Below are 23,561 nucleotides of genomic sequence, written 5' to 3'. Positions count from 1 at the left end.
CAAGTACAGCAATGTGTATGAAAACCAAGCGTGCTACATTTTTTGTACCCACTATGATGTCACAATAACTCTTTAGTGATGGAAACCTCTTTCCGCTCGCTCTAAAGGGATTGATTGAACGGAATACACGGGTTTACGCGTATTCCGTTCAATCAATCGATTCCAAATAGAATAATGTTTGTTCAAGTATTTGTTGATTACAAGTAGTCTAAATATTAATATAGTAGAAAAATACTAGAATTTTATTTTTATGTTTTTGTATTTTATTTTACCTGTTTTTATAAAACGTTGATTATTTAAAAAAAATAAGATTTTAATTTTTAATCGTCTTCAAATATTAAAATTATTGTCCTTCCAATAAAATGAGCTTATTATATAACATCTTTTTGTAATAGAAGATCTTAGCGATTAAATAATGAAAACGCACCTCAAAATATGAACTTGCGACTGCCTTAATTAATTTTATTAGATGGTTTTCTGTTGGTAATTGATCAAATTGATGGATGGCAAGACAAATGAAAATGTTACTGCTGACAAAATATAGTAAAATTTTATTAATCAGGAGAGGTTTACTTAATGACGGCCTCGTGTGAAATTTTTGTGATTTGTTTATTATTTCTCGGATTTTAAACTCTGCGATTCTGCATATTTGGATAGCATCTTAGGTGGAATAAGCTAGACCACCTTCGTCCTCGAAAGCAACGAACTCATACTTATGACCAACTCCAGGTTTTTGTAAAGACAGCGCACTGTTAATTCTTTGCATTATATATGTACACTCGGTTGCATATTTGTTTTCTCAAAATTCATACAAAACCAAAATAAATATTTTTAAAATAAATTATGGATATTCTGATTACAAAATCACTTGCCCGTGGAAGGAAATGTTCCTGTTTACCCGTGTACCCACAGTTATGGTGGTATTATATGGCTTTGCAGTTTATAATGGCACTGTTATGCATTTTTCGCCTTTTCGACTGGTGTTTATCTACGATAACGGTCGAGCGCGTTCTGAAGTATAGCAGCGGCTAGTAAGTGAATTTCACTTACTTTGGGTACGCGAAGCACGTACACTTGCGTCGTCTATCTAGTTATATGTCTGTGGGTCCTACCGTTTTGCCCGTGGTCCTAGTATGTAGTTCTTCTGGTAGTACCACAGAAAATATTTTTTGTCCGTGGTTCTACTAGTAGAAGTTTAACAAGAAATTTATTATATTCTATAGGCATTGGACCTACTGATCGAGTAGTACAGTCACCATCAATATTTTTAGTGTTACTGGTTCTAATATGGGTATTCAATTTTGTAATGCCCATTTTTAATATATCTGTATTAACATTATTTTCTCATTTCTATATTTTTGAAGTGTACCACGTCCGATATATATATGTTATGTAATAAATTGCATTCAAAGGCTTAGAAAAAAACACACCTTTTAAATAATTGTAATTAATAATTTACATAGTAAATTTTTGTTATTTATTACTAAAAATATAATTAAATAAGCAAAGAAATATTAGGAATATTTTCTCAATTTCGTTCTCACGACATTACATAAAGGTTTCAACCTTAAAATATACACATTAGAAGGTAAAAATTGCAATTTTTTTCCAAACATTGTTTACATTAAATAATATTTTACTAACAAGAAACATGTTCAATTCTAATAGTTACAAATAGTATTATTTACTTTTTGTTGAAAGTATTGACATCCAGGAACAGTTATGTGAAGTTCGGAATCAGGGTATTTGGGTTTCCAAGCTCTGTTCACATTGATCTTGTAATTGCATTTATATTCCAATTCGTAGATATCAAACGTTGTTTGCTGAAAAAGAATCAGTTCCTAAATTAGCATAACAAATCTATAATAGAACGCGCCGCCAAGCGATTTGAAATTTTTTCGTCATGGCAACATAATATTACACTTTCTGGGAGCTCGAATTCAGCTTCACATTAGAGCTAAAATAGCTAACTTCACTCTAAACTATGTGGCGGCAAAGTCCAGGCAAATTGTAGGTATTTTATTGCTGCATGAAAGATTTTACCTCGGTGATTGCTGATAAATCTTTTTGTGGCGTTTCTTTGTTTTCACATTGAATTGTTCTCCAGTTTACGTAATATCTAGAAAACAAATAATGATTAAATAAGAGAAAATAAGTTTACCTAATTACATATTTCATAGACATACATATATTACTTATGTAATGTATATTTAAAAATTCTAAGATTTAAAATGGGTACAAGGGTACAATAATAGAATTACCGTTGTTGTCTATCTGTGTTACGCAGAGGGTCCCATGAGATCTTGCCTTTTAGTTTTCTGTTGTACCAAATTATTTTATGTAGCTTTAAGCCCGTTATTTTCCCTTCGTGTCTTTGAAGAGACTCCGGGAGAATCTCTGTAACATCCAAAAACAAAAAGCATAAATATAAAATAAAACTTTGACAAAAACGTTTGCCACCCTTAGAGACGGAATATTTCATTCAAATTTATAGTCATTCAAATATATAATATAATTTGACTAATACTGAGGTACCCCTCTTTCCAACAAAAAAAGAATAACCGTAATCGGTTCACAAATAGAGATATCGCGTAACAAACATAAAAAAAAACACAATCGAATTCAGAACGTGCTCCTTTTTTTTGAAGGCGGTTAAAAATATGTGTATTTTAATCTACTTGTGAATTAATGTTAAGTTGTTAACCCACGGAAGAATAATAAGTAAATAAATAAGTAACTATGACGATAAGTGTGATACTGCATATCAGTTAAGTTGTAGCTAAGGAGTCATAACACAACTCTACACGGAATCTGGGGTTTTGAGTGTTCGTCAATGGTTTGTCTGCATATTGTACGTAGGACAGTTTTTGCTCAAATCCAATGTAGAGGTATGAGATCCAGATTTTTTACAACTTGATTGACAGTAAGTTGTCGGTATAGGTTCGAGTTTAAATTTAAATTATGTAAGTGGTTGTTGACTCAAACTTATGACCAATCAGGGGAATTATTGAAAGTCGTTGAATACATTTATGACAATTTAAATAAGTACTTTTATGTTGGTATATCGTTATAATTTGTTTTAAGAATTATGTTTCCTTACCTATAGTTTTGTTTATTTTGATTATTTTTTTGGGGTACCTATACCCCTACTGTGGGAGCTTATGTATGTATGTATGTACGGTAGGTACAATTCATATTGTTTATGCTACTTGTTTTAATTACTTTTACATGAAATAGACTCTTGTTTCCTTTTCTCTATGTCTAACAAGCAAAGGACCAATTACTCCTACAATTCAAATTTTTACTTAGCTTAGGAGTTAACTCGTTCATGTGTTTAAATGACTACTGTAGACACGACATAAACATGTTCAAATTTTTTATTATTTTTTGTATTGTATTGTAGTGTTTACTTTAAGTGTTAAGTACTTTTCTTAAAGAAATAAATTAAGATTCTTGCATTATTATTTTGATTATAATGTATTTCAGATTCTCGCCACGGCAGTGGCACAATCGGCCGCGATAAGAGGTTCAGGTTCAAGAACCGGCGAACAATACGCGCCACATTCAGCAGGACCGCTTTTTGCGCGTTTGTGCTGGAAGCATGAAAGTCAACTGCTGCAAGTTGTTAGCGTACAAAGCTATTGGGATTATTTCAGTGGAGACTACATCCCTTATACTGGTAACCTCGTGCGCCAGATCGAGGTGTTTCCGATGTTTCTCGGTTCCGGTTTTCAAGGGTTAGTAACGTTCACAAGAAATACTCTCGAATGCAATCGATCTAATACCACAATATCAGGCTTATTCGCAAGAATAGTCCTATCTGTGATAATGGATCGGTCTGAATCGATTTTGGTGTGGTCGTTTTCTAAAATTGGCTCAGGTGAATACTTGTAACATGGCATCCTTTTTTTGCGCAAATCCATACTTCAAAGCGAGCTCCTTGTGTAATATTTTGGCAAAAGAAGCTTGGTTGTGTCTGTGCAAGTACTCAGTGTAGCAAAATCGAAAAAAACGGTAACAATACGCTTCAGTGAATCTCTGGAACGGCCACATGTCTGATAAATGCCTTTGTCCTTTGAGGTATATCGTCGGCTTACTGCCAAAACTCACTAATTACAAAAAGTCACTAAATCAAGTCATTGCAACCGTTGAATTCAGCGCATTCGATTGCACGTAAGTAAAATTCACTACCTTCGCAGCTTTCTTATTTTCGACTTTAAAACTGTAAACTTAAACGTCCTTTTGTAAAATTCATTAATTATGGTTCTCAGTTGTATTAAAATCAATTATGAGGAAATCAACTAATAATTAAATATTTACTAGCTTTCCAACTAAACTATTTAGTTTAAGTAAGCCTGACTGTCCAATAGAGAAGGAAGCAAAGTCCTCAAGAAGTAGGTAAACGAGATAAAGAACGTAGTAGTGGTTTTGCTGCGCTATCGACTTTGATATGTTAATAATGCTCCTGCAAAGTCATTAACTTTGGTTTTATTTTATTAGGTACTTATGTGGCCAAAAGTGGATAATTTTTTTTCGAATTTTTAAAAAGAAACATTTTACTAACTCAGTGCCCATTGTACTCAAATAGTCCAATAAAAATGTACTTTACACTACTGTGTTTTTATTTCTTTTAGTTTAGATAAAATACTGAAATTATGAGACTTTACATTGTAAAACTTTAACAATTTTTTGTTCTCGAAATCGATTTTGTGTCATTTAGTCAGTTTTGGCGTTAAGCCGACGATATCTTCGATGGTTCTGTATCCTTATAACTTGATACTGTATTGCAAAGACAAAACCTTTGTTTTCCCCAAAAATGTCCCTGAAACGCAGCACATGCAGGCTTTATTTTTATTATTATCACACTTATTAACGCGGTATCGGCTCGACCCGGTAAGAAAACGAACAAGTATTATTACATAATTAAAATTTAATTAAATTCTTCTAAATCCTATTTATCTGCAGATGTTTTCTATTCACGATATCCCTGTTAAGCTTTCTACACACCGAACCCGCCGACCCGGCGATACAACCCGGCGGGTTGATGTCGGCGGCCTTAATTCTAATTTAATCCTATCCTATCCCACTGACACCAACCCGCCGGCTTTGTCGCCGGGTCGGCGGGCTCGGTGTGTAGAAAGCTTTACGGGTAAAAAAACCTAGGAGAAAATAAGTATTAGCTTCGTATGTGCCAATAATTATTGCGCCCTCTGTCTATTATTATGTTTAAGTTCATCTTATATAGCAGCATGTTATACGCTGTCTTTTATTTGTTTCCGTATTTTATTCTAGCAATAAAGAATTTGTATAAGGATACAGTCACAATATAGTGCATTTTGATAAAATTGCAACTGCTATTTTGCAATCGAAGTGCAGATTATATGACAGCGCATTACAAAGCTATCATATGTATGTATGCGGGAAAGGATGCCTCAGCAGCTGCCGATGCTGTTGTCGATGAGATTGGAACGGCTATGGATTACTACATACCGTCTTCCAGTGTCATCGCCAATCGCAGAGGACGCCCTTGGTTCAATCGCGAATGCATGACCGCTGTTAGTGAGAAACAGGCTGCATATCGTGGTTGGATCAAGGGTCGTGTAACAAAGGATCCCAACCTTGCGTCCCTTAAAGCAGCCTATAACAAAGCAACCAAGTTTTGCAGGAGGGCTTACATAAGAGCGGATGCCCAGCGCGTTTCACGGATTGGCCAGAAGCTGGTAGCCCATCCCACCGGTAGCCGTGCCTACTGGAGCCGGGCCAAAGCCGTGCAGTTCAATTTTTGTCGTTGGTCGCTGCCACCTTTGAGGTATCCCAATGGATTTTTGGCCTATGGCCCCGAAGAGAAAGCCAATTTATTGGCCGACCTTTTTGGGGCTAACTCGCGCATTCACGACCAAGATGCGCAACCGCCGTCAATTCCCCACTGCGGAGTCACAATGCCTGATATAGTTATCAGACAATGTTATGTCCGCAAGGAATTGCAGACTCTTGACGTGCGGAAGGCCTATGGTCCGGATAAGATACCTCCTATCGTCCTTAAAAGGTGTGCGGCGGAGTTGTCTCCCATACTGACGCGCTTATACCGCCTCTCATACCAATCTGGTAACGTGCCCCTAGCTTGGACGGAGGCCAACGTGCCACCTATCCCCAAGAAAGGAGATCGGTCTGATCCGACAAACTATCGCCCAATAGCTGTCACTTCAGTGCTCTGCAAAGTGATGGAGCGGATTCTAAATATCCAGATAATCTGATCTGCACCTGGAACGTCACTCCATTCTTAATGATCGACAGTACGGGTTTCGGCCGAACCGATCAACGGGTGCCGTTCTGGCGTATCTAATGCATCTCTGGGGTGAAGCTATCGACAAACAGGGCGAAACCTTAGCGATAAGTCTGGATATTGCTAAGGCCTTTGATCGGGTCTGGCACCGTGGTCTCCTCTCCAAGCTTCCGGCATATGGTCTTCCCGGCCGCCTTTGTCAGTGGATCTCCGGCTTTCTGCGCGAGCGAAGATTGCGTGTCCTTGTTGACGGAGGCACTTCGCGGCTCGTGACAGTTAATGCTGGGGTGCCACAGGGCTCCGTGCTGTCGCCCACGCTGTTCCTTCTGCATATCAATGACTTGTTGCCTTTAGGCAACATTCATTGCTATGCAGATAGCACAGTGCACGGTTGCTATTATAAGCAATCGTCAAGCAGCCGGGAGGACCCTGAGAGAAACCGGAAAAAACTTGTCGCTGAGCTCAACCATGTTTTGGAACATATATCGTCGTGGGGCTCCCGAAACTTGCGTTCAGCTCCAAAAAATTCCCATTCCTTCCACTTCCCTATCTTCAGGGTACAATGCTGACGCTGCAGGACAAGCTCAGCCTACTGTGGATGAGCATCCGGAAGGACATGAGCAACAAAGAGTATATCGAGAGCGTCATCTGTACCGCGTCGCGCAAGCTTGGCATCCTGAACAAGGTGCACCGATTTTTTATTTCAGAGCTGCGATACCTGTTGTATAAAGCTCAGGTCCGAAGCAGCATGGAGTACTGTTCGCACCTTTGGGACGGCTCTGCCAAGTACTTTCTCGATGCCCTAGATGGACTGCAGCGCTACGCCTTCCGTGTTGTCAACGATCCTCATGTAACTGAGCATGCGGAGTCGTTACAGCTTCGCAGAGATATAGCGTCTTAGCGTATTCTATCGCCTGTACCACGCCGAGTGCTCTGAAGAGTTATTCAACCTTATCCCTTCCTCTCCTTTCCATCAGCGGACCACCCGTGCCGGACTGCGTTGCCACAGTTGGACGGTCAGTTCAATACCGTCCCGCACTAAAAAGTTTGGCAATTCGTTTTTATACCGAACCATCAAATTGTGGAACCAACTCCCGGCGCATTTATATATTCCCTCCCCTCTATAACATCGGGTCCTTCAAACGTAGTGTGAAGAAGCATTTGGCCAGACCGGCAAAATGATAGTGACGGAGTGAAGATATTTGTGTTTTCCATCCGTTACTCTCATCTCTGGACTGTATTCGCACTTTCCATCAGGCGCGGTGCAGTCATTTTGCCGAGTCACAATAAAAAAAAAAAGATATCAAGTTTTTGCCACTAAAATACACATAAAACTTTTCCTGTCGGGCTTAATACGTTTCCTTGATGATAAGTGTGGTGACTTCCTTCAGATTTAATTTGTCAATTTCAACAATCTGTATATTAATATAATTACGTTATTAGTTACCTACCATTAGATTTCGTGGTGTTGAAGAAGATAGCAGATTTTTCACTGCGAAGTTTTCCCACCCCAAATTGGCTTATTGTTTGAACTTGGAAGAAATACAAGGAACTTGGTTGCAAATCCTTTATTTCAATGAATTTTTTCTCCTGAAATTGTTATGATAGTATTACCATGGGATATCAACAACATACACATATATTATTATCGATAAAACTTGGATAAAAGAAGTGTTGAATCTCGAAAATTTGAGCTGTCATGGTAAATAAGAAGTATAAAATATAAAAAAATAAACGCAAAATTATTTCAAATTAAAAAACATTTACAATTACACAAATTCGTGAAAACATTTAATAGTCGTTGAAAATATTACAACAAACCGAAGCTTTCTCAATGGTAAGTATTCTTTTTGATTTGTTAGTTTGCAAATAATTGTATAGATGGCAGTTCTTTGAATTTATTCTCGAAAGTAAGTAACGTTTTAACACTAACTTTTTATTTAAAATATTAAAAGTAACTGACTCAGCTTCTTTGCGACTTTATTATAAATTATTATGTATATAATCGTGACCTGAACATGAGCCTTTTTGATTATTATTACGGAGTTTCGAGGGTTTACTTGGTACCATCTATTAGCCATCTACTTGTATTAATGAACATAAGCGTCCGGATAAGCGGATTTACGAGTGCGACATTTCTTTGTATGAGATTGGCTATATGTATTGTACTAGTATATAGTATTATAATTTTTGGTATTCCACTGATGTTGATATTTAAAACTCGCTGGAGTTATCAAACAATGTGTTTTTTTGGTTCCTGACGGTATTTGTAATAAGTCAATGTGTACTAATGATTTATTATACGGGGTACTAGTATGCATAGCTAACAATCTTTGCTGCTATTGTATTTACCTTAGAAACTGATTGGTGGTTGACCAACACGGAATCCAGCTCGCCTCCAAGCCCTTGAACTCTCCGGCTCCAAAATACTTTATATCGCATTACTGGCAAGTCAGATCGTGGTTCACGCCATTCGAGTCTTACTGTTACTGTACCTAGAATTGTTTAATTAGTTATTATAATAGTAAGAGCGGTTACACACGGGACTTTTAGAAGCGATGCAAACGCGATGCAATATCGATGCAGTCCTTAAATGTCTACCTATAAACACGCGCGTGATTTTAAGTAGCGCAAGCAAGCGTACAATTGCAACGATACAATCGCCCGATTGCATCCATAGAATCGCGCGTTTGCGTCGATGCAATCGCGCGTTTGTATCGATGCAGTCGCGCGTTTGCATCGTTGCAATTGCTTATAAATCACAAGTGTTGCGATGCAATCGTGCGTTTTACGAACGCGCGATGCATCACTACTAAAAGTTGCCGAGTGTAACCACCCTAAGTATTCGCGCTAATCAGTTATACATTCATGAATAAAGAGCAGCAACTGTGTAGTGTGTATGACATTTGATAATAAAGATGATAATGATAATATAGTTGTAATTTGTAATTCGACATGAACGTAATTGAATCTACATAATTTCGCAATAGCCATTGCGCAGTCGCACAAGCTGCATTTTGATTTTTTGCAAAATAACAGTGCAGTCATACTGTACCATGTGTGACTACACCCTTAGGTCTATACAAATTCTTTACTGTGAACAAAGTCACAACGTGCTACCATACAAAATGAACTTAAAAATAGTAATAGATAGAGAGCGCCTTAATACTGTCACATAAGAAGCTGATACTAATATTATTTAAACATAATGATTTTTTATTAGTGGCAGTGACATTAGAAAAATATTGATATTTTTAACGTTGAAACTATTTACCTAAACAATTAGTTTGGTCTAAAACTTCTGCAGATCAATAGGATTCGGAATAATTTAATTCAATTTTAATTAATATACTCGTTCGTCTACAAATCTCTTTCGTATAAATTTTATAGTCTCTCTAAGTTTTAGTTTCATATTGAAATTCTAAATTTAAATGTGATTGTTTTTAGCGCCTTTTCTTCATTCACTATTGTTTATCCGTTTTGCTTTGATAGTTGTACGTGTTTATTAATAATTAATAAACTGTAAGTACATTTGTTTTGGTCTTGCTCACACTTTGTTGACACTCACCCGAACCCATTAATACAGTCCGCTACAGTCCCACTACTTCATATCATAAAAAGGATGAAAAGTCAAAGTTTCCTTACCATTCTCGGATCTAATCGGTCGAACCCTTAATTTCTTCGGAGGCGATGGCGGCCTAGGTCCTCTCCTTGGAGTGAACGGAGCGCTAGGCTCCGAGAACCCTCGAGTGCCAGCAGCACTTACTGCAGCCACTCGGAATCGGTACCAGCGTCCAGGTTTTAGCAGGTTGCGGAGAGATACTTTTGTTCTTATAAAAACGACACAAGAAAAATTTTTTTTAAGCAATGTAATAAACTATGTACGTATGTTTTACTTTGTTTTTTTATGTATTTTTTTATATTTGTAAGTGAAAGTCGCTTGGACATTCACAATCGCGTGCTAATTCTAACTAACTAAACTAACAATCGTTAACGGTTGAACGAGAAAATGTTTAACTTTATTCATACGTAACACAAGAAATAATGACTTATTGTTACTACCTACTATCTCACTATTTTTGTCCTTCGCTGAAATTTAGTTATTAACGTATCTGGAATCAGGAAATCGAGATCTACAACCTGTAATCGGTTTTTTAATATCTTATTTAGTTTATTTTATTGTTAAGCAAAACTAACGTTACTGACATTTTTCAAACAAAAAACCTTGAAGCGCCAATATTTCCAAAGTGACCAAAATACAAATGTGTTATTTGTGACAAGGAGGGCCGATTTGTATTTTAAAAATTTATTAAAAAGTACATTAGAATATGAAGTCTAGGGATATTTATGTATATGTTAATGCTGACTAAATATGACCGCCAATGTAAACAATTCTTATGGGTCATATCAGAATGACGTCATTCTGACCTAGTATGTAGTACTAGTATGATCACTAACAAATTGCCTATAAGATTCTTGTTGATGTTAAAAGTTTACTGTTTACGTGATTTAAAACTAATGTAAAAAAAACAACTTTATACACTTTTATATACTTAAGATTTATTATACAGCTTCGTAGTTTGGACGCCAAAAGTCCATTGGGAGTGATCCGTTTGGTTCTTATTATTTCTACCTATGACATACATATTCATCAAAGAGCAGTCCACAGAGGGTCTTACTTAACGTGTTGTATTTCGTTTATAAGCTTGCTGAAGAAGTCATATCTTACTTATTCTTCTCAGGCGAACTTGCGTTACGAATTAGTGCCTATTTCATTGATTTTAATTCCAAGTGTAATTTACTAACTTATAAAATAAAGATATTTTGAATTTGCATTAGTCCAGAAAAATAAGCAAATGTATCTATTATAAGTAAGTCAGAAAACTTAATAGATTAGCCTTCCAGAAGAAATTTTGAGACACGAATCTGGCCTTTGTTATTATGAATTTAATGTTGTTTAAATAAGTATATGAAACCCTTAAGAAACACCATAAGTACACTAACTGACTAATTCATATAATAACTCCATCTACAAGGTGTACCTAACAAGAAGGTGTGATCGTCCTTATGATAACAACAGCTGAATATATTTCAGCTATTATCTATAATATTCAGCTGTTGTTGTCGGACCTTTTTGTCTAAGAAACATGTAGCTAGTGACAATAGTTAAGTGAATATCCAAGAGTTTTAAAATCTACAGTATGTAGAGACAGTTTGTTCTACTCACTTATTCGTACGTAGTAGCAAGTTCCACGTTCCAAGCCTTGCTTCCTCATATTTGGGGCCGAGATGATGTTGTTCTTCGAGGAGATACAGGACTCTACCTGGCACAGCCCTTGCGGCATCGCCGACGCCGTCTGACCATTTAATAATAACAGACCGACGTTTTTCTTTAGGTTCTTCTATTACTGGTAGAGCTGGGAGGCCTGTGAAATACACAATTTAGTTTTGTAAGTCAGAATCTCCTTGTAGCCTAGCCTTAGCGGAAGGAAAGGAAAGGCTCGTCCCCATTTAATTTAAAAGTAGAAATGTAAAGCCGTAACAATAAAATAATAAAACTTAAATCGCACATAACAACTCAAGTTGTCAAGTGCGAGATGTATATTAAATACAATCCAGATAATTTTCACTCCAAAAAGGCCTGTATATCTATGATTTAACAGGAAATCACGTGAAGTTTCGAATTAAATGAGGGTAATGATTTATGAGCACGTCTTCTCGTTTTGAGAATTTTGATGAGAGCTATGACGGAACGAACCAAGTAAGAATAATGAAGGAAAAAGGAACTCGAGAACGATTCAAAATTTGAAAGTAAGTTGCCAGGAATCAGTAAAGAGTGTCATACAAATGTGGGATGACGAAAGGTTGTCACCATTGTCACATACTTTGACAAAAAAGTAAAATATTTTGTAAGATACTTACAGTTTTGAGAAATACGTACCACCGAGAACTGAGTTTACGTTTATGCTACAGACGTCGGCGTTCAGTAAGAATTTGAAAGAAGTGGTATACCTTTTCAAAATGTAAATTTTCCATCTAACATTAGCATATAAAATAGAAAGAAAACTCACCCGAAAGCGTAAGCAAATCAACTGGTTCGCTGCAAGAAGAGCCACATCGCAGTTTACAGCATTTCTGAGTGCCATCGCACTGCCCATCCAGATTGCAAGCCTCCACGCATGCATTAGCCCATCTTGAGTTGTCCGGCATTGGGCAAGTGCCAGGTTTTTGCTGTTGAAATTTGCATTGTGTGCGGCACTGAAATTATAAAAAATCTAAAAATTAACAAAGGACCTTATTACACCATTGTAAACAGGAAGATGTTAGTTCGTTATTTAAAATTACTAAAACACGGATAAAGAATATGTAGTCTGTGGACTAAAAGAAAGATGTCAGTTATCAGTAAGATACTTAGAGGATGGAAAAAAATAAAGGAATAGTCTTAGGTAAGATAAGATTCCTAAAATCAAAACAACTTTTATTCGTCATAATGACTTTCAAATATTGTGACAAACATTTTATCACTTGCCACATAAAATTGCGTCAAACATTCAAGATAGGAATATAGGATAGATTCAGGCTACTACATTTTTTATTAGACAATAACTTATAACACATTGGTACAATAATAGCTTAAATACTAGAAAGTAAAACTAGAATTAAATTATATGAATAAAATTGGGTCAAAATAAAAGATGCTGGCAGCGTTCCCCCTTTGTATTGCTATGTTAATGCGTTGGGCGAGGTAGCTGCCGGCTCTTGGGTTTCCTAGACAGTCTATTAATTTTTTTAACAGGTAGTCAGAGCCAAGGTCCTGGTACTTATTAGTATTTACTCTTTCCGCCAGCTCAGCTGCGGAACCAGCCCTCTTGCTGATGTGCTGGAGATGGGATGGGGCCAGTGATTTAGGCTAATTAAAAATGGCCCTGTATTATTATGTATTGAATATTTTTTTTTATAATTATTATTACTTTTTATTTACTAATGAATGAACCTTTACTGAAGCTAAAACTTACAAATGTGGTTTACGAACGTTATATGTAGGACTGCCTTGCTGTTAAAATATTTGTATAGGAAATTTGGTTTTTAATATATACAGAATTGTCACACATTATATACTACGCAGTCGCGATTGTCAATACCGTAAGCTCATGGTAGAAGTACTCTAGGTATAATAAACTTTGTAGCGTTCACATATTCCGGTTGACGAACGCGGATATGCTCTGACCACGCTGTATGTATACATAGGTAATTACATCATCGATAATCAAACAATACGAAGCAATTACTTGCATTTCTCTATTGGCGTAATCATCGACTCACTACATTGAACATATTTAATTTTTAAACGGTTAAGAACCGTAATATAGATTCGTTTTATTACCATTAACAAATGGTTTTCATGTCCAATAGTTAATTTTATTTATTAACAGGCGTATACGAGTTAAAAAAACAAAAAACAAACTTAAAAAAATTAACCTTTAAAACTTTTACTACACGATAAACAATATAGATAGAAATAATAGACTACCTAGCTATATTATTATTTCTTATTGTTTAACCATCGTCTTCAAGTCTAGGTATTTTTTAAATTATTTTTGTTGTTTATTGTACCGAAGAGATGTCAATGTTTGCTGCGACTTTTTTCATATATCTATGGGAAATACCTACCTCAATTTGAGAATTATTCATCGACGATCTCTTTATTTCGGTAGACAAAGCTTTTTAAATATCTGACAGGTTCTACGTGAATGCTTTAAGCGACATACAATGATTTCAGTTTTATAGCCTGTTCTACAATAAGTAACAAAAAGGTATAATTTTATTTTGTATTGTGAACGTATACATATATTATGTGTATGAAACAGAACCGAACGTTACAGAATTTAAATTTTTGTCCCAACCAAGTGTAAAGTGAATCTACTGGCAATTCCGTTATTTTCTTCAGAACTAGAGAATGAAACTTATAAAATTAATTAGGAGTAAATGCTTGGATAGCAGGGTTTGATATCTGGTTTTCACACTTTGCAGTATGAAGTCATCATTCAACATTTTACATTATAAAGTCATTTTTTTCGAATTAGCCGTAGGGCTCCTTGTGATAAAGTTCGTCCAGGCAAATACCGCCATCTTACCTATTTTTACCGTCAAGTAGTAATGTAAGCATTACTGCATTCCAGTTTTGAAGGGTAAACGGCGCTGGTAAAATTCCAGGCACATGGGACTTGTCAACTTATGTCAGGAGGTGACGGAAGCAATAGCAGTGTCTCTTAAACAGGCGCGTCGTTTATCACCAGTCGCACGACTTGTTCATCCCGTCACTTAGTATTATAAACAAAAATAATTCATAAAATGAGATTTAAAAGGTTTGACGTCAGACTAGGGAGTTCCTTCTAAGTAACTTATCATATCGGTACAAGTAATCTAATCCTAGACAATGTAATTTATGATTTATTGTAATAAGTACCTAATTAGCTGCTTAATATTATAGTATTTATAAAACATTCTTATAATAAGTTAATACATTTCAAGTAAATAAAGTAGTTTAAACAAAAAGCATTGCAGTCTAGTGAATGGCTATTATCTGTACAGATGGAGCAAAGAATAGCTGTGTTTCAGCATGTAATACAATTTTTTTTTTTATATAAAATGACGGGATTTACAACCTGTCCATAACGTTGCAGTGCCGCTTAGAGCTATAAATCGCAAAGATCTGAGTGGCACTCCTACAGCACCCGTCACCCTGAGACATAAGTTCAAATTCCCATGTGCCTGTAATTTCACCAGCAACCTTACCCTTCAAAATCGGAACGCAGTAATGATCACATTACTGCTTGGCAGCAGAAATAGATAAAGTGGCAGTACTTCCCTGAATAAAGTCTTTCACAAGGAGCTCTACTGCTACTATATTAAGATACGTTCCTGATGCACAGCTGTACTCTCCTAACTTCAGTTCTAAGAAAAATGTCATCTTTTAATCAAAACGAATTCCCCGACCAGCTGTTAAATGTTAATTAAAGTTTTTAAAAGCAGTTCAAAGAAAGTTCAGATTTAAATGAGTTCACTCACAGCCCGGCTACAGTTCAAGTTGGTTCCATTAGTCACAATTAGTGTTCCTTCGTTGTAAATAGTTTCATAAAGGTTCCTTTAAACTCGTGATTCATAACTGTACAGGCCCTTTCTGTTCCTTAATTTGTGTTCCAAACAATTCTATACTGTTATATTTTTTGTTCATTAGAACTTTTAATTTTTGTGCTGGTTGTAGTTTACTTCATAAATTTATATGCGCGCAGTAGTTTAGTCTCAAAGATGGCGAAAGATAACTTAATGGCCTTGTTACTCAGTCTTTCCTTCTGTACTGCCAAACTTTTAACAGCCGTATGTTTTATTTCTGAATCGGTTACACTGCAGTTATAAAATCACCAAATGGTAATGTTAGTCTTTGAATATTGCCATGCCAGAGTGAAATAGTAACTGTGACTAAATTCTCACTAACTACTTAACTATTCAGATAATGATTCAATAGTTCTGTGGGCTCTACGGATTCATCCGTAAATGTATAGTTAAATGTTCTAATTCATAGACACTTACAAATGCGCAACATATTTCGCAACTTTCATGAGAGAGGCTTTTAGACTTTACTCATGAAAGTAGTCGATAACTTTTTTATGCTTGCCTTTTTATGAATTATAAATTTCACAGATATATATTTTTTTCATGTAGTTAGTATTATATTTATGATCTTCATGTGATGAAATTGCTTTTGACGTATGATCACATGTGGTTGTAATATACCAAGTGTACGGTTCATCATACATCACCCTGCATAATAGGTGCTTAAATGTCGAGTTGGGGTCACTAGTTAGTTACATCGTACCATACCATAGTCATATTTTTATTAAGATGGTGGCAACATACAAACATTCGAGTGTTACGCATTCTGTGGTTGCAGGTATTAGAGGTTTAGAAAGTAAGTAAGTAAAGAGCTATTGAAATGGAATAAAATGGCACAAAGTTACATAATCCAATACGTCCAAGAATAAATCAGTTACGTAATTATGTACATAAATTTTATTGGATATCTTTGTCACGTCGATGGTATTAGGTGATAAAAATAACCAATGACTTTAGAGGTAGGTTACACTGATAAACATTACTTATAATAGCAGTAAAGCTCCTTGTGAAAGAGTTCGTCTAGGGAAATATTGACACCTTAACTATTTCTGCCGCATAGCAGTGACGTGAGTATTACTGAGTTCCGGTTTTGAAGGGTAAAAGGTGCTGGTGAAATTGCAGGTGCGGGCATGGGACTTGCCGATTTGTGACTCAGGGTGACGAACGCAGTGGCACTGCCCCTCAGTTCAACTGGAACTGCTATGGACTGGCGTGTCGCTGTAACTAGGCGCACGACTTGCTCAACCCGTCAATTGGTATCTAATAAAAAAATATATTATATGTTATTATTTAATATATTTAAGTAAGTAATCAATTATGACAGTGCGCCTATGAACTTTGATATGATAAATTAATAATTAGTTTTTTCTTTGTGTAAAAGTAGAAATACGAGCATTCGTGATCTCGGCTTTCCTCACTTGATGATATGAGTCATAATAATTATAATAAAGGTTATTTTTTTTTAAATTCGGTTTTTAATGTTTGTGTTTTGTAACTAAACTTTAAAATCCTACTTGTCAGGTTTTTTAGGTTCGTGGAATAAAAAACATACGGGTAAAATTATATAGAGCGGTTTTGTCCGAGAAACTTTAGCAATAAATCCTATATTCGATTTGCAGTAAAGATTTTTTACTTCCCCTACAAAAGCTGAGCTAATCAGACTATTGCAATATAATAAATATTGCAATAGTCTGATTAGCTCAGCTTTTGAATATCGTGATGGTTACTGCCATAATATTCCTATATTTTTTGTGAGAAAAGCTCACAGGTGGCGTTGACGGCAAAAAAAGCCGTTTAAACAAAGATCTGTACAGAACACAGTGCATAGAGAAATTCATAAGGTGTTGACTCGGTCTGTAGATAGCTAGAACGGTGGTACGGGTGTGGTAGCCGCTGGTTCGAATACGTCAGGTTTAATAATTTTTTGTGTTAATCTTTGTATCAATAATATTTTCGGACCATTGATAGTCTTTTTACAAATTATATAATATTAGATTCTATAGGGAAACTGTTCAGTGTCATGGGTCATTTTGATACCTCCAACTACGCCACTTCATTTTTTAACCTGTTCTGTTTTTATTTTGTTTTTTCTTCTTTTTTTTTCGATACTTCCAACTACGCCAACTTCATTTTTTAACCTGTTCTGTTTTTATTTTGTTTACTTTTTTCACAAAATTCGTTTTTTTTGTTTTTTTTTCGACCTTTGTTTCATTATTTTTTTTCACAAAATTCTCGTAGCATAATATTAGTAAATAAATATGGCTGTGAACACTACGCCAAATAATTTTTTTTTTTTTTTTTTACAAAATTAGGTTCTTTGGTTTTTTCGAATTTTGTTTTTTGTGCCTTTTTTCACAAAATTCGGGGAGCAAAACATTAGGTGTACTAATGAGGTCAAATTGACTCTTTTTAAGGCCTACTGCCAGACAAAGTACACCTGCGGCCTGTGGGTTAATTATACGCAGAAATCCTTCAATGCCCTGAAGGTCCAGTATAATAACACCTTCAGAATGCTGTTGCGGCTGCCCCCATTCTGTAGTGCGTCCGGCATGTTTGCGGAAGCGCGTACCGACGGTTTTGACGCAGTAGTTCGGAAACGCATTTCGTCGACCATGAGCAGGATGCGTGGCAGCGGTAACAGCCTTCTGAACACCATATCGGAGGATGTAGCGTGTCCGCTACTGTGCCACTAGACCAGAATTCATGTCACCAAGAAAGGCTGGTGACATGAATTCTAATTACGCGTAGGTACCTATTGTACATTTGTATTATATATTTTTAAGTGTTTCTATTTTAATTATTTCATTAAGTGTAATTTACTAACATAGTCCTAAGTTTTTGATTGTCACTAACAAAGTGGATCAATGATCTTAAATAAATAAATAATAATAATAATTATTATTATTATTAGTAAATAAATAAACAGAAAATGACCAAAAAATAAAGTTGGCGTAGTGTTCATTCGGTGATATCGATTTATAGAGTCACCTATTTTATCAGTATTTTTCTTGCAATTTTGTACCACGTTTGTAGTAAATAAACAATTTATCTATTTCGACAATTTTTACGTCGAAGTATGTTTAGCGATCCAAAGGTTTGTTGCCTACTTTTGAGGCACAACGCCCCAGAACGCAAACTTTAATAAAAAAATTTACCTTTGAATCGTATTTTGTACATTAATTGAAAGTAAATTAAATGAATGAATGAAATATTATTTATTACTTATTGCACATAAAATTATAGTGGCAACATAGAACAGTAACTTAAGTATAAACATAGTAAGTTAATGTGCAACAAATAGGCTTTATTGCTATGTAGCTATTTCTTGGGAGAATTACTATGGCCTACGTATATTTCTCTCGTGAGTTTTGGGTGTAATTTGTGGATTTCTATGTGTGTATCCATTGCACCCACGCTATAGGGTTTCCCTAGTGCAAAACTATGAGTGTGTACGCTATCTATTCATTTAAACATACATATTAAACTTTAATACATAGTAAACTTTATATCATTGTACAATTTAGTACCTTACATCTATTAACTAGAGTTGAAGAAACATGTTCCTGTTGTCATAAAGTCGTTACTAAAACAGTATCAAAAGATTATTACAAGATTATTTGACGTTTTGTCTAACGTTGCCATTCTTGAATTAAGTATTTGGTGACTTTTTACTCTGAAGTATTAGTATCAATTCTTTTTGGTAAACTATATTCATTAAATTTGTTCCTTATACATTCTTATTTAAAACCTTTTTTTTGTTTTGGGTAAGACCCAAGCCACGCACAGCTTTGACAAAATCGTGCCTAATTACTATTTACCTGGTATATTCTTAAACCATCTTGCTTTAGCTAAGGGTGAAAAGCCCAATATTTGCTGAATGGTAGCACAACTTGTTGACTCAGCAATAATGTAGAGAGGATGTGAGTATTGTATAGTCAAGGGAATATACTGTGAGGACTGCATATCATCGGCAGGCAGCGGAATGCTCATAGTAATCGAAACTAAATTAAAAAAATCAAAACCAACGTCTTACCTTGTCGTACACATATACTTCTGAATTCGCCTTTCTGTAGAATGTGTCGTTCTTATAATACAACTAATAATTGCAATTGCAATTCGACACATTTTTAATGATTATTTCTATAAATTGAAATGTAAATTGCGTGTTCCTACAGCATGTAATAATAATAATTGATTATAATTATTTCTCTTATTGTTCACAAAATATTTAGTTAATACAATTGCACTGTCATATTTACGTCAATCAATTATTTTTTCCGATCTTATAATCAATTATTTTCCTTAAATTTTAGTACATTAGTGAATAATTGGATTATTAATATTTGAAGTTGTTTTTATTTTTATTTTATTGTTATTTTTGTATCTGGGTATATACCGAGTATATTGAGTGATGTGGATTGTAATTGGCTTACACATAAGAACTGTGCCTTACCAATGTTGTCTTTTCATCTTATTTTTTCTGTGTAGTCTGTTGGTGTTCCAAATGAATAAATAAATAAACCTTTCATAGATGTCTCACAGATGGCGCTACGGCAAAAAGTCGTTAAAAAAACCAAAAAGCAAAGCTCTGCAACAGCATATAGAAAAATTCGCTGAGTCTGCTGGTTTGTTCCGTAGCTTAGGTGGGAAAGCGTCGGCCTGGTATGCTGAAGATGCTGGTTCGAATCTAGCCGGATCGAATGAATTTTCTCCGTGTTCGATCTTGTATTGATAATTATAAGTAAGTAGTAGAGTAATTTCACAAAAAGAATTGACTATCATGGTAGTAAAATATCGTGACAGTCAATAAATTTCATATATAAAAAAAAATATACGTCACTTCTTTGCCAAACTGAAAACAAATGAATAAAGCTCATTGAACTAATTGACAAATAAGTAACATAAAAATTGAGACGAACAAGCGAGAAAGGCGCTGTTTACACATCGATTAGGTATCGCTGCAACGCTGAAAAATGAAGACATAACTCTCCCAAGTAATTGAATTTTACCAAAAGGCTTGTTTGCTAATCAAGTAGTAAATAAGTACTGACGGTGAAGGAACGTCACATTAGACATCTGAGTGAATGTAAGGTCAAAAAAACTGACCTCAAAAGTTTGTGGAATTACATCTATTTGCCAAGTTTTATTGAAATCGATGAATGGAAAGTAGGTGAAATCCAATAAACTGGAGTCATCCCCTAATTTCTTACTCTTAGAGGAAATTTAAATGGGACCACTGCTGGGGTACCCGCTTTCCAACATAAAGTCGCCTTTAGTAGCTGTAGAGCTCCTTGTGAAAGAGTTCGTCCAGGGAAGTAGTGCCACCTTGCCTATTTCTGCCGCCAACAAATCGCTCGTTTTTGCAATACAAATATGGTTTGAATATCTGCCGCTTTACCCCACATGAGAATCCCGTAGGACATTATAATATGGAAGTAACTAAAGTAAACTAGTCTAGCAGTACTAACATCGGTAAGCTCACGAATTCTGCGGACTGCGTATGCAGCGGAGCTTAATCTGCTGGCCAGGAAAGATATATGTGGAAACCATTGAAGTTTACTATCTAAGGTCACTCCCAAGAAGACTGCTTTATTAACAAGGTCTAACTTTTCTCCGTTTATTTCTATGCTTGGACTAGTCGATTTTACGTTAGGTAATTCAAATTTAACACATTCTGTCTTCTTGGCATTAAAGCAATAAACTACTTTAGAGAGGGTATCATTAATATGATCATAGTTAATGTCATGTCTGTCTGTTTTAAAAATCAAGGATGTGTTATCAGCAAACAACACTATTTCGCAATGGTCCTTAACAAAGAATGGCAGATCATTAATATAAATCAGAAATAAGAAAGGTCCAAGTATTGAGCCCTGCGGAACACCCATTTTTACCAGAGAACCCAAAGAAGTCACTCCATTTATGTCTACTTTCTGAATTCTACCGTTGAGATATGACGAGACAAGTTTCGACGCCTTGCCATTTACACCGTAATGTTCCAGCTTCCTAATAAGAGTAATATGATCAACGCAATCAAATGCCTTTGGGAGGTCACAGAAAACACCAATAGCGTTCTGGGACATTTCCCAAGCATCAAAGATGTGTTTTAGTAACGCTACCCCGCATCGCTAGTCGATCTATCACTAGTAAACCCGTATTGTTCACTATGAAAAATATGATTCCTACCGAAATAGGACAGTAATTGAGTCAGCATAACCTTTCCACACATGAAATCTCAATAGCTCGTTCAGTAGAAAGATTTGTGATATCCTTACTTAAATTTTAAGTTACGTTTAATAGGTACGATGGCAGTACTTCCTTGGACGAACTCTTTCACAAGGAGTTTTGCTGCTACTAAATAGAAGTGTTATGGTATTAGGTCTTACCTGTGGTCGTACATCCTTCACAACATCCCAGCACATAAGATCGCATCGAATCTTAGACAATGGATCGCCCTGGAACCTCGCAAGCTTCTTCGTGATGCAGAGCACTGGCATGAGCACCACCATTAGCACTATGAATAGTTGCACTTGCATCTTGATTCTCATTTTTGTCATTGGCAATCACTCACTGAACCTTATTCATTATCCTGTAAATAGTCAACTGGGTTTTATTCGTCGTGTTTATCTTAATACAAATAAAAATTGATTATTTCTTTTACGTCAAAGAAAAGCAAACATTCTTTGTTTATTATTGTGTGAATTATATTATTTTGTGTAATCCCTATGTATGTACACTTAATCTTTAATATCAACAAAAATATCAATGAGTTTAAATTATCAATGACATATCTAGAAACGTAAGAAATTTATCATTCACGTAGCAATGTTGTGAATTTTGATTTTTTAAATTATTAATACAATAGAATAATTTGTTTCGTATAAATATGAATATAAATGTCGCAGTATTAGAATTTAAAATATGATGTCGAAAATACAACGGTTTGCATAGGACTAACTTAGGAAATGAATTGTTCTAAATTGGTTGGATATAATACTTATGACCATCACTAATATATATTATAATGATTTATACAAAATAAAACAATAGAACTAAAAAAATACAAACTATTGTTCATATAGAAAAAAATAGACGTTCAATAAAAAAATCTTTTAAACAACACTAGGTACAGTTTTTAAAATATTGGTAACATTTTAAAAACTGTACCTATTTTATTTACGAGGATATTGGATCAAAAATATAGAGACTTTTAGAGAGTTGTAATTAAAGCATAATTTATTTTCTACCATTTTTCATCTCTTTATACTTGCGTTCACTTTCTTTAAACTCTAGATACATGAATAAAGGTAATGATATAGAGTAGCGACTTTGTTCATAAAAAAATATTAGGAACCTTACAATAGTACCTAAGTTCTAAAATATGACACTAGCATATAAAGATGCTGTAATATTATTAAAATAACCATTTTAGGTATCCCGTTAATGTCTAATAATGAAACTTATATATAATACTATTTAAGAGAACTCGTAATTTTAATGGTGTTTACAAACACTCACTATATAAAGACTGTAACATTAAACTGCACGTAATGAAAACAAAACATAACCGTAATCACCTCAATTAAATTCCATCAACGTTCAAATTCTATTTTCGAATTCAATTAAAATCGTAAGAACTTGCGTTTCGGATCCCAATCTTGTGTCATTGACCTTTTTGATTTGACAGGAAATAAATTAAAACTTTGACAGATGCTCACGAGCGTTTCGTTTGAAATACGCGGCAAGACTGGCATCGTGGTGAGCGCGTACGCATCGTTGCCAAGGCGATTCGTGTCTCAGCTTCATTAATACACATCGATGATGCTTTCCTGTTGGAATACCGATGACGGAAGGTTGCTTTTACCGAGCCGGTTTCCTAATTAAAAAGTGAAGCGGCGGCTTCCTGCTACTCGGTCGTTATTGCAACGATTGTTGTCATTAGCTCCTCAATTTCGTCGGCTGTCAATTGTTTGTTTATATTGCACACGTGTTTATCTGCACGCAGATTGTTAACGTTTTGGAGCAATGACAGAAAATTGTGGGTTTCATATTGAACACAGCAATTTTGTTGGATATAATTTCATTTGTTGCAGTTTGATAAAATGAT

General features: G+C 35.3%; 1 protein-coding gene across 1 annotated transcript; it reads right to left on the bottom strand.

Annotated features, from left to right (window-relative positions):
- Positions 1-1,516: 1,516 nt before the first annotated feature.
- LOC113229262 (anosmin-1) lies at positions 1,517-23,218 on the bottom strand. Its single transcript, XM_026462805.1, has 10 exons — positions 23,032-23,218; positions 21,841-22,043; positions 12,355-12,541; positions 11,511-11,709; positions 9,929-10,113; positions 8,636-8,778; positions 7,735-7,873; positions 2,262-2,397; positions 2,044-2,119; positions 1,517-1,823 (listed from the first exon to the last, which is right to left on the bottom strand). The coding sequence occupies exons 2-10, from the start codon at positions 22,009-22,011 to the stop codon at positions 1,662-1,664; spliced, it is 1,398 nt and encodes a 465-aa protein (XP_026318590.1). The 5' UTR covers positions 22,012-22,043; positions 23,032-23,218; the 3' UTR covers positions 1,517-1,661.
- Positions 23,219-23,561: the final 343 nt, after the last annotated feature.

The sequence above is a fragment of the Hyposmocoma kahamanoa genome, unplaced genomic scaffold (assembly GCF_003589595.1).
Source record: "Hyposmocoma kahamanoa isolate Upper Pololo Valley unplaced genomic scaffold, ASM358959v1 296, whole genome shotgun sequence".
NCBI lineage: Eukaryota > Metazoa > Arthropoda > Insecta > Lepidoptera > Cosmopterigidae > Hyposmocoma > Hyposmocoma kahamanoa.
Note: the sequence above shows the minus strand (reverse complement) of the source record. Positions and strands in the feature narration are given on the sequence as shown.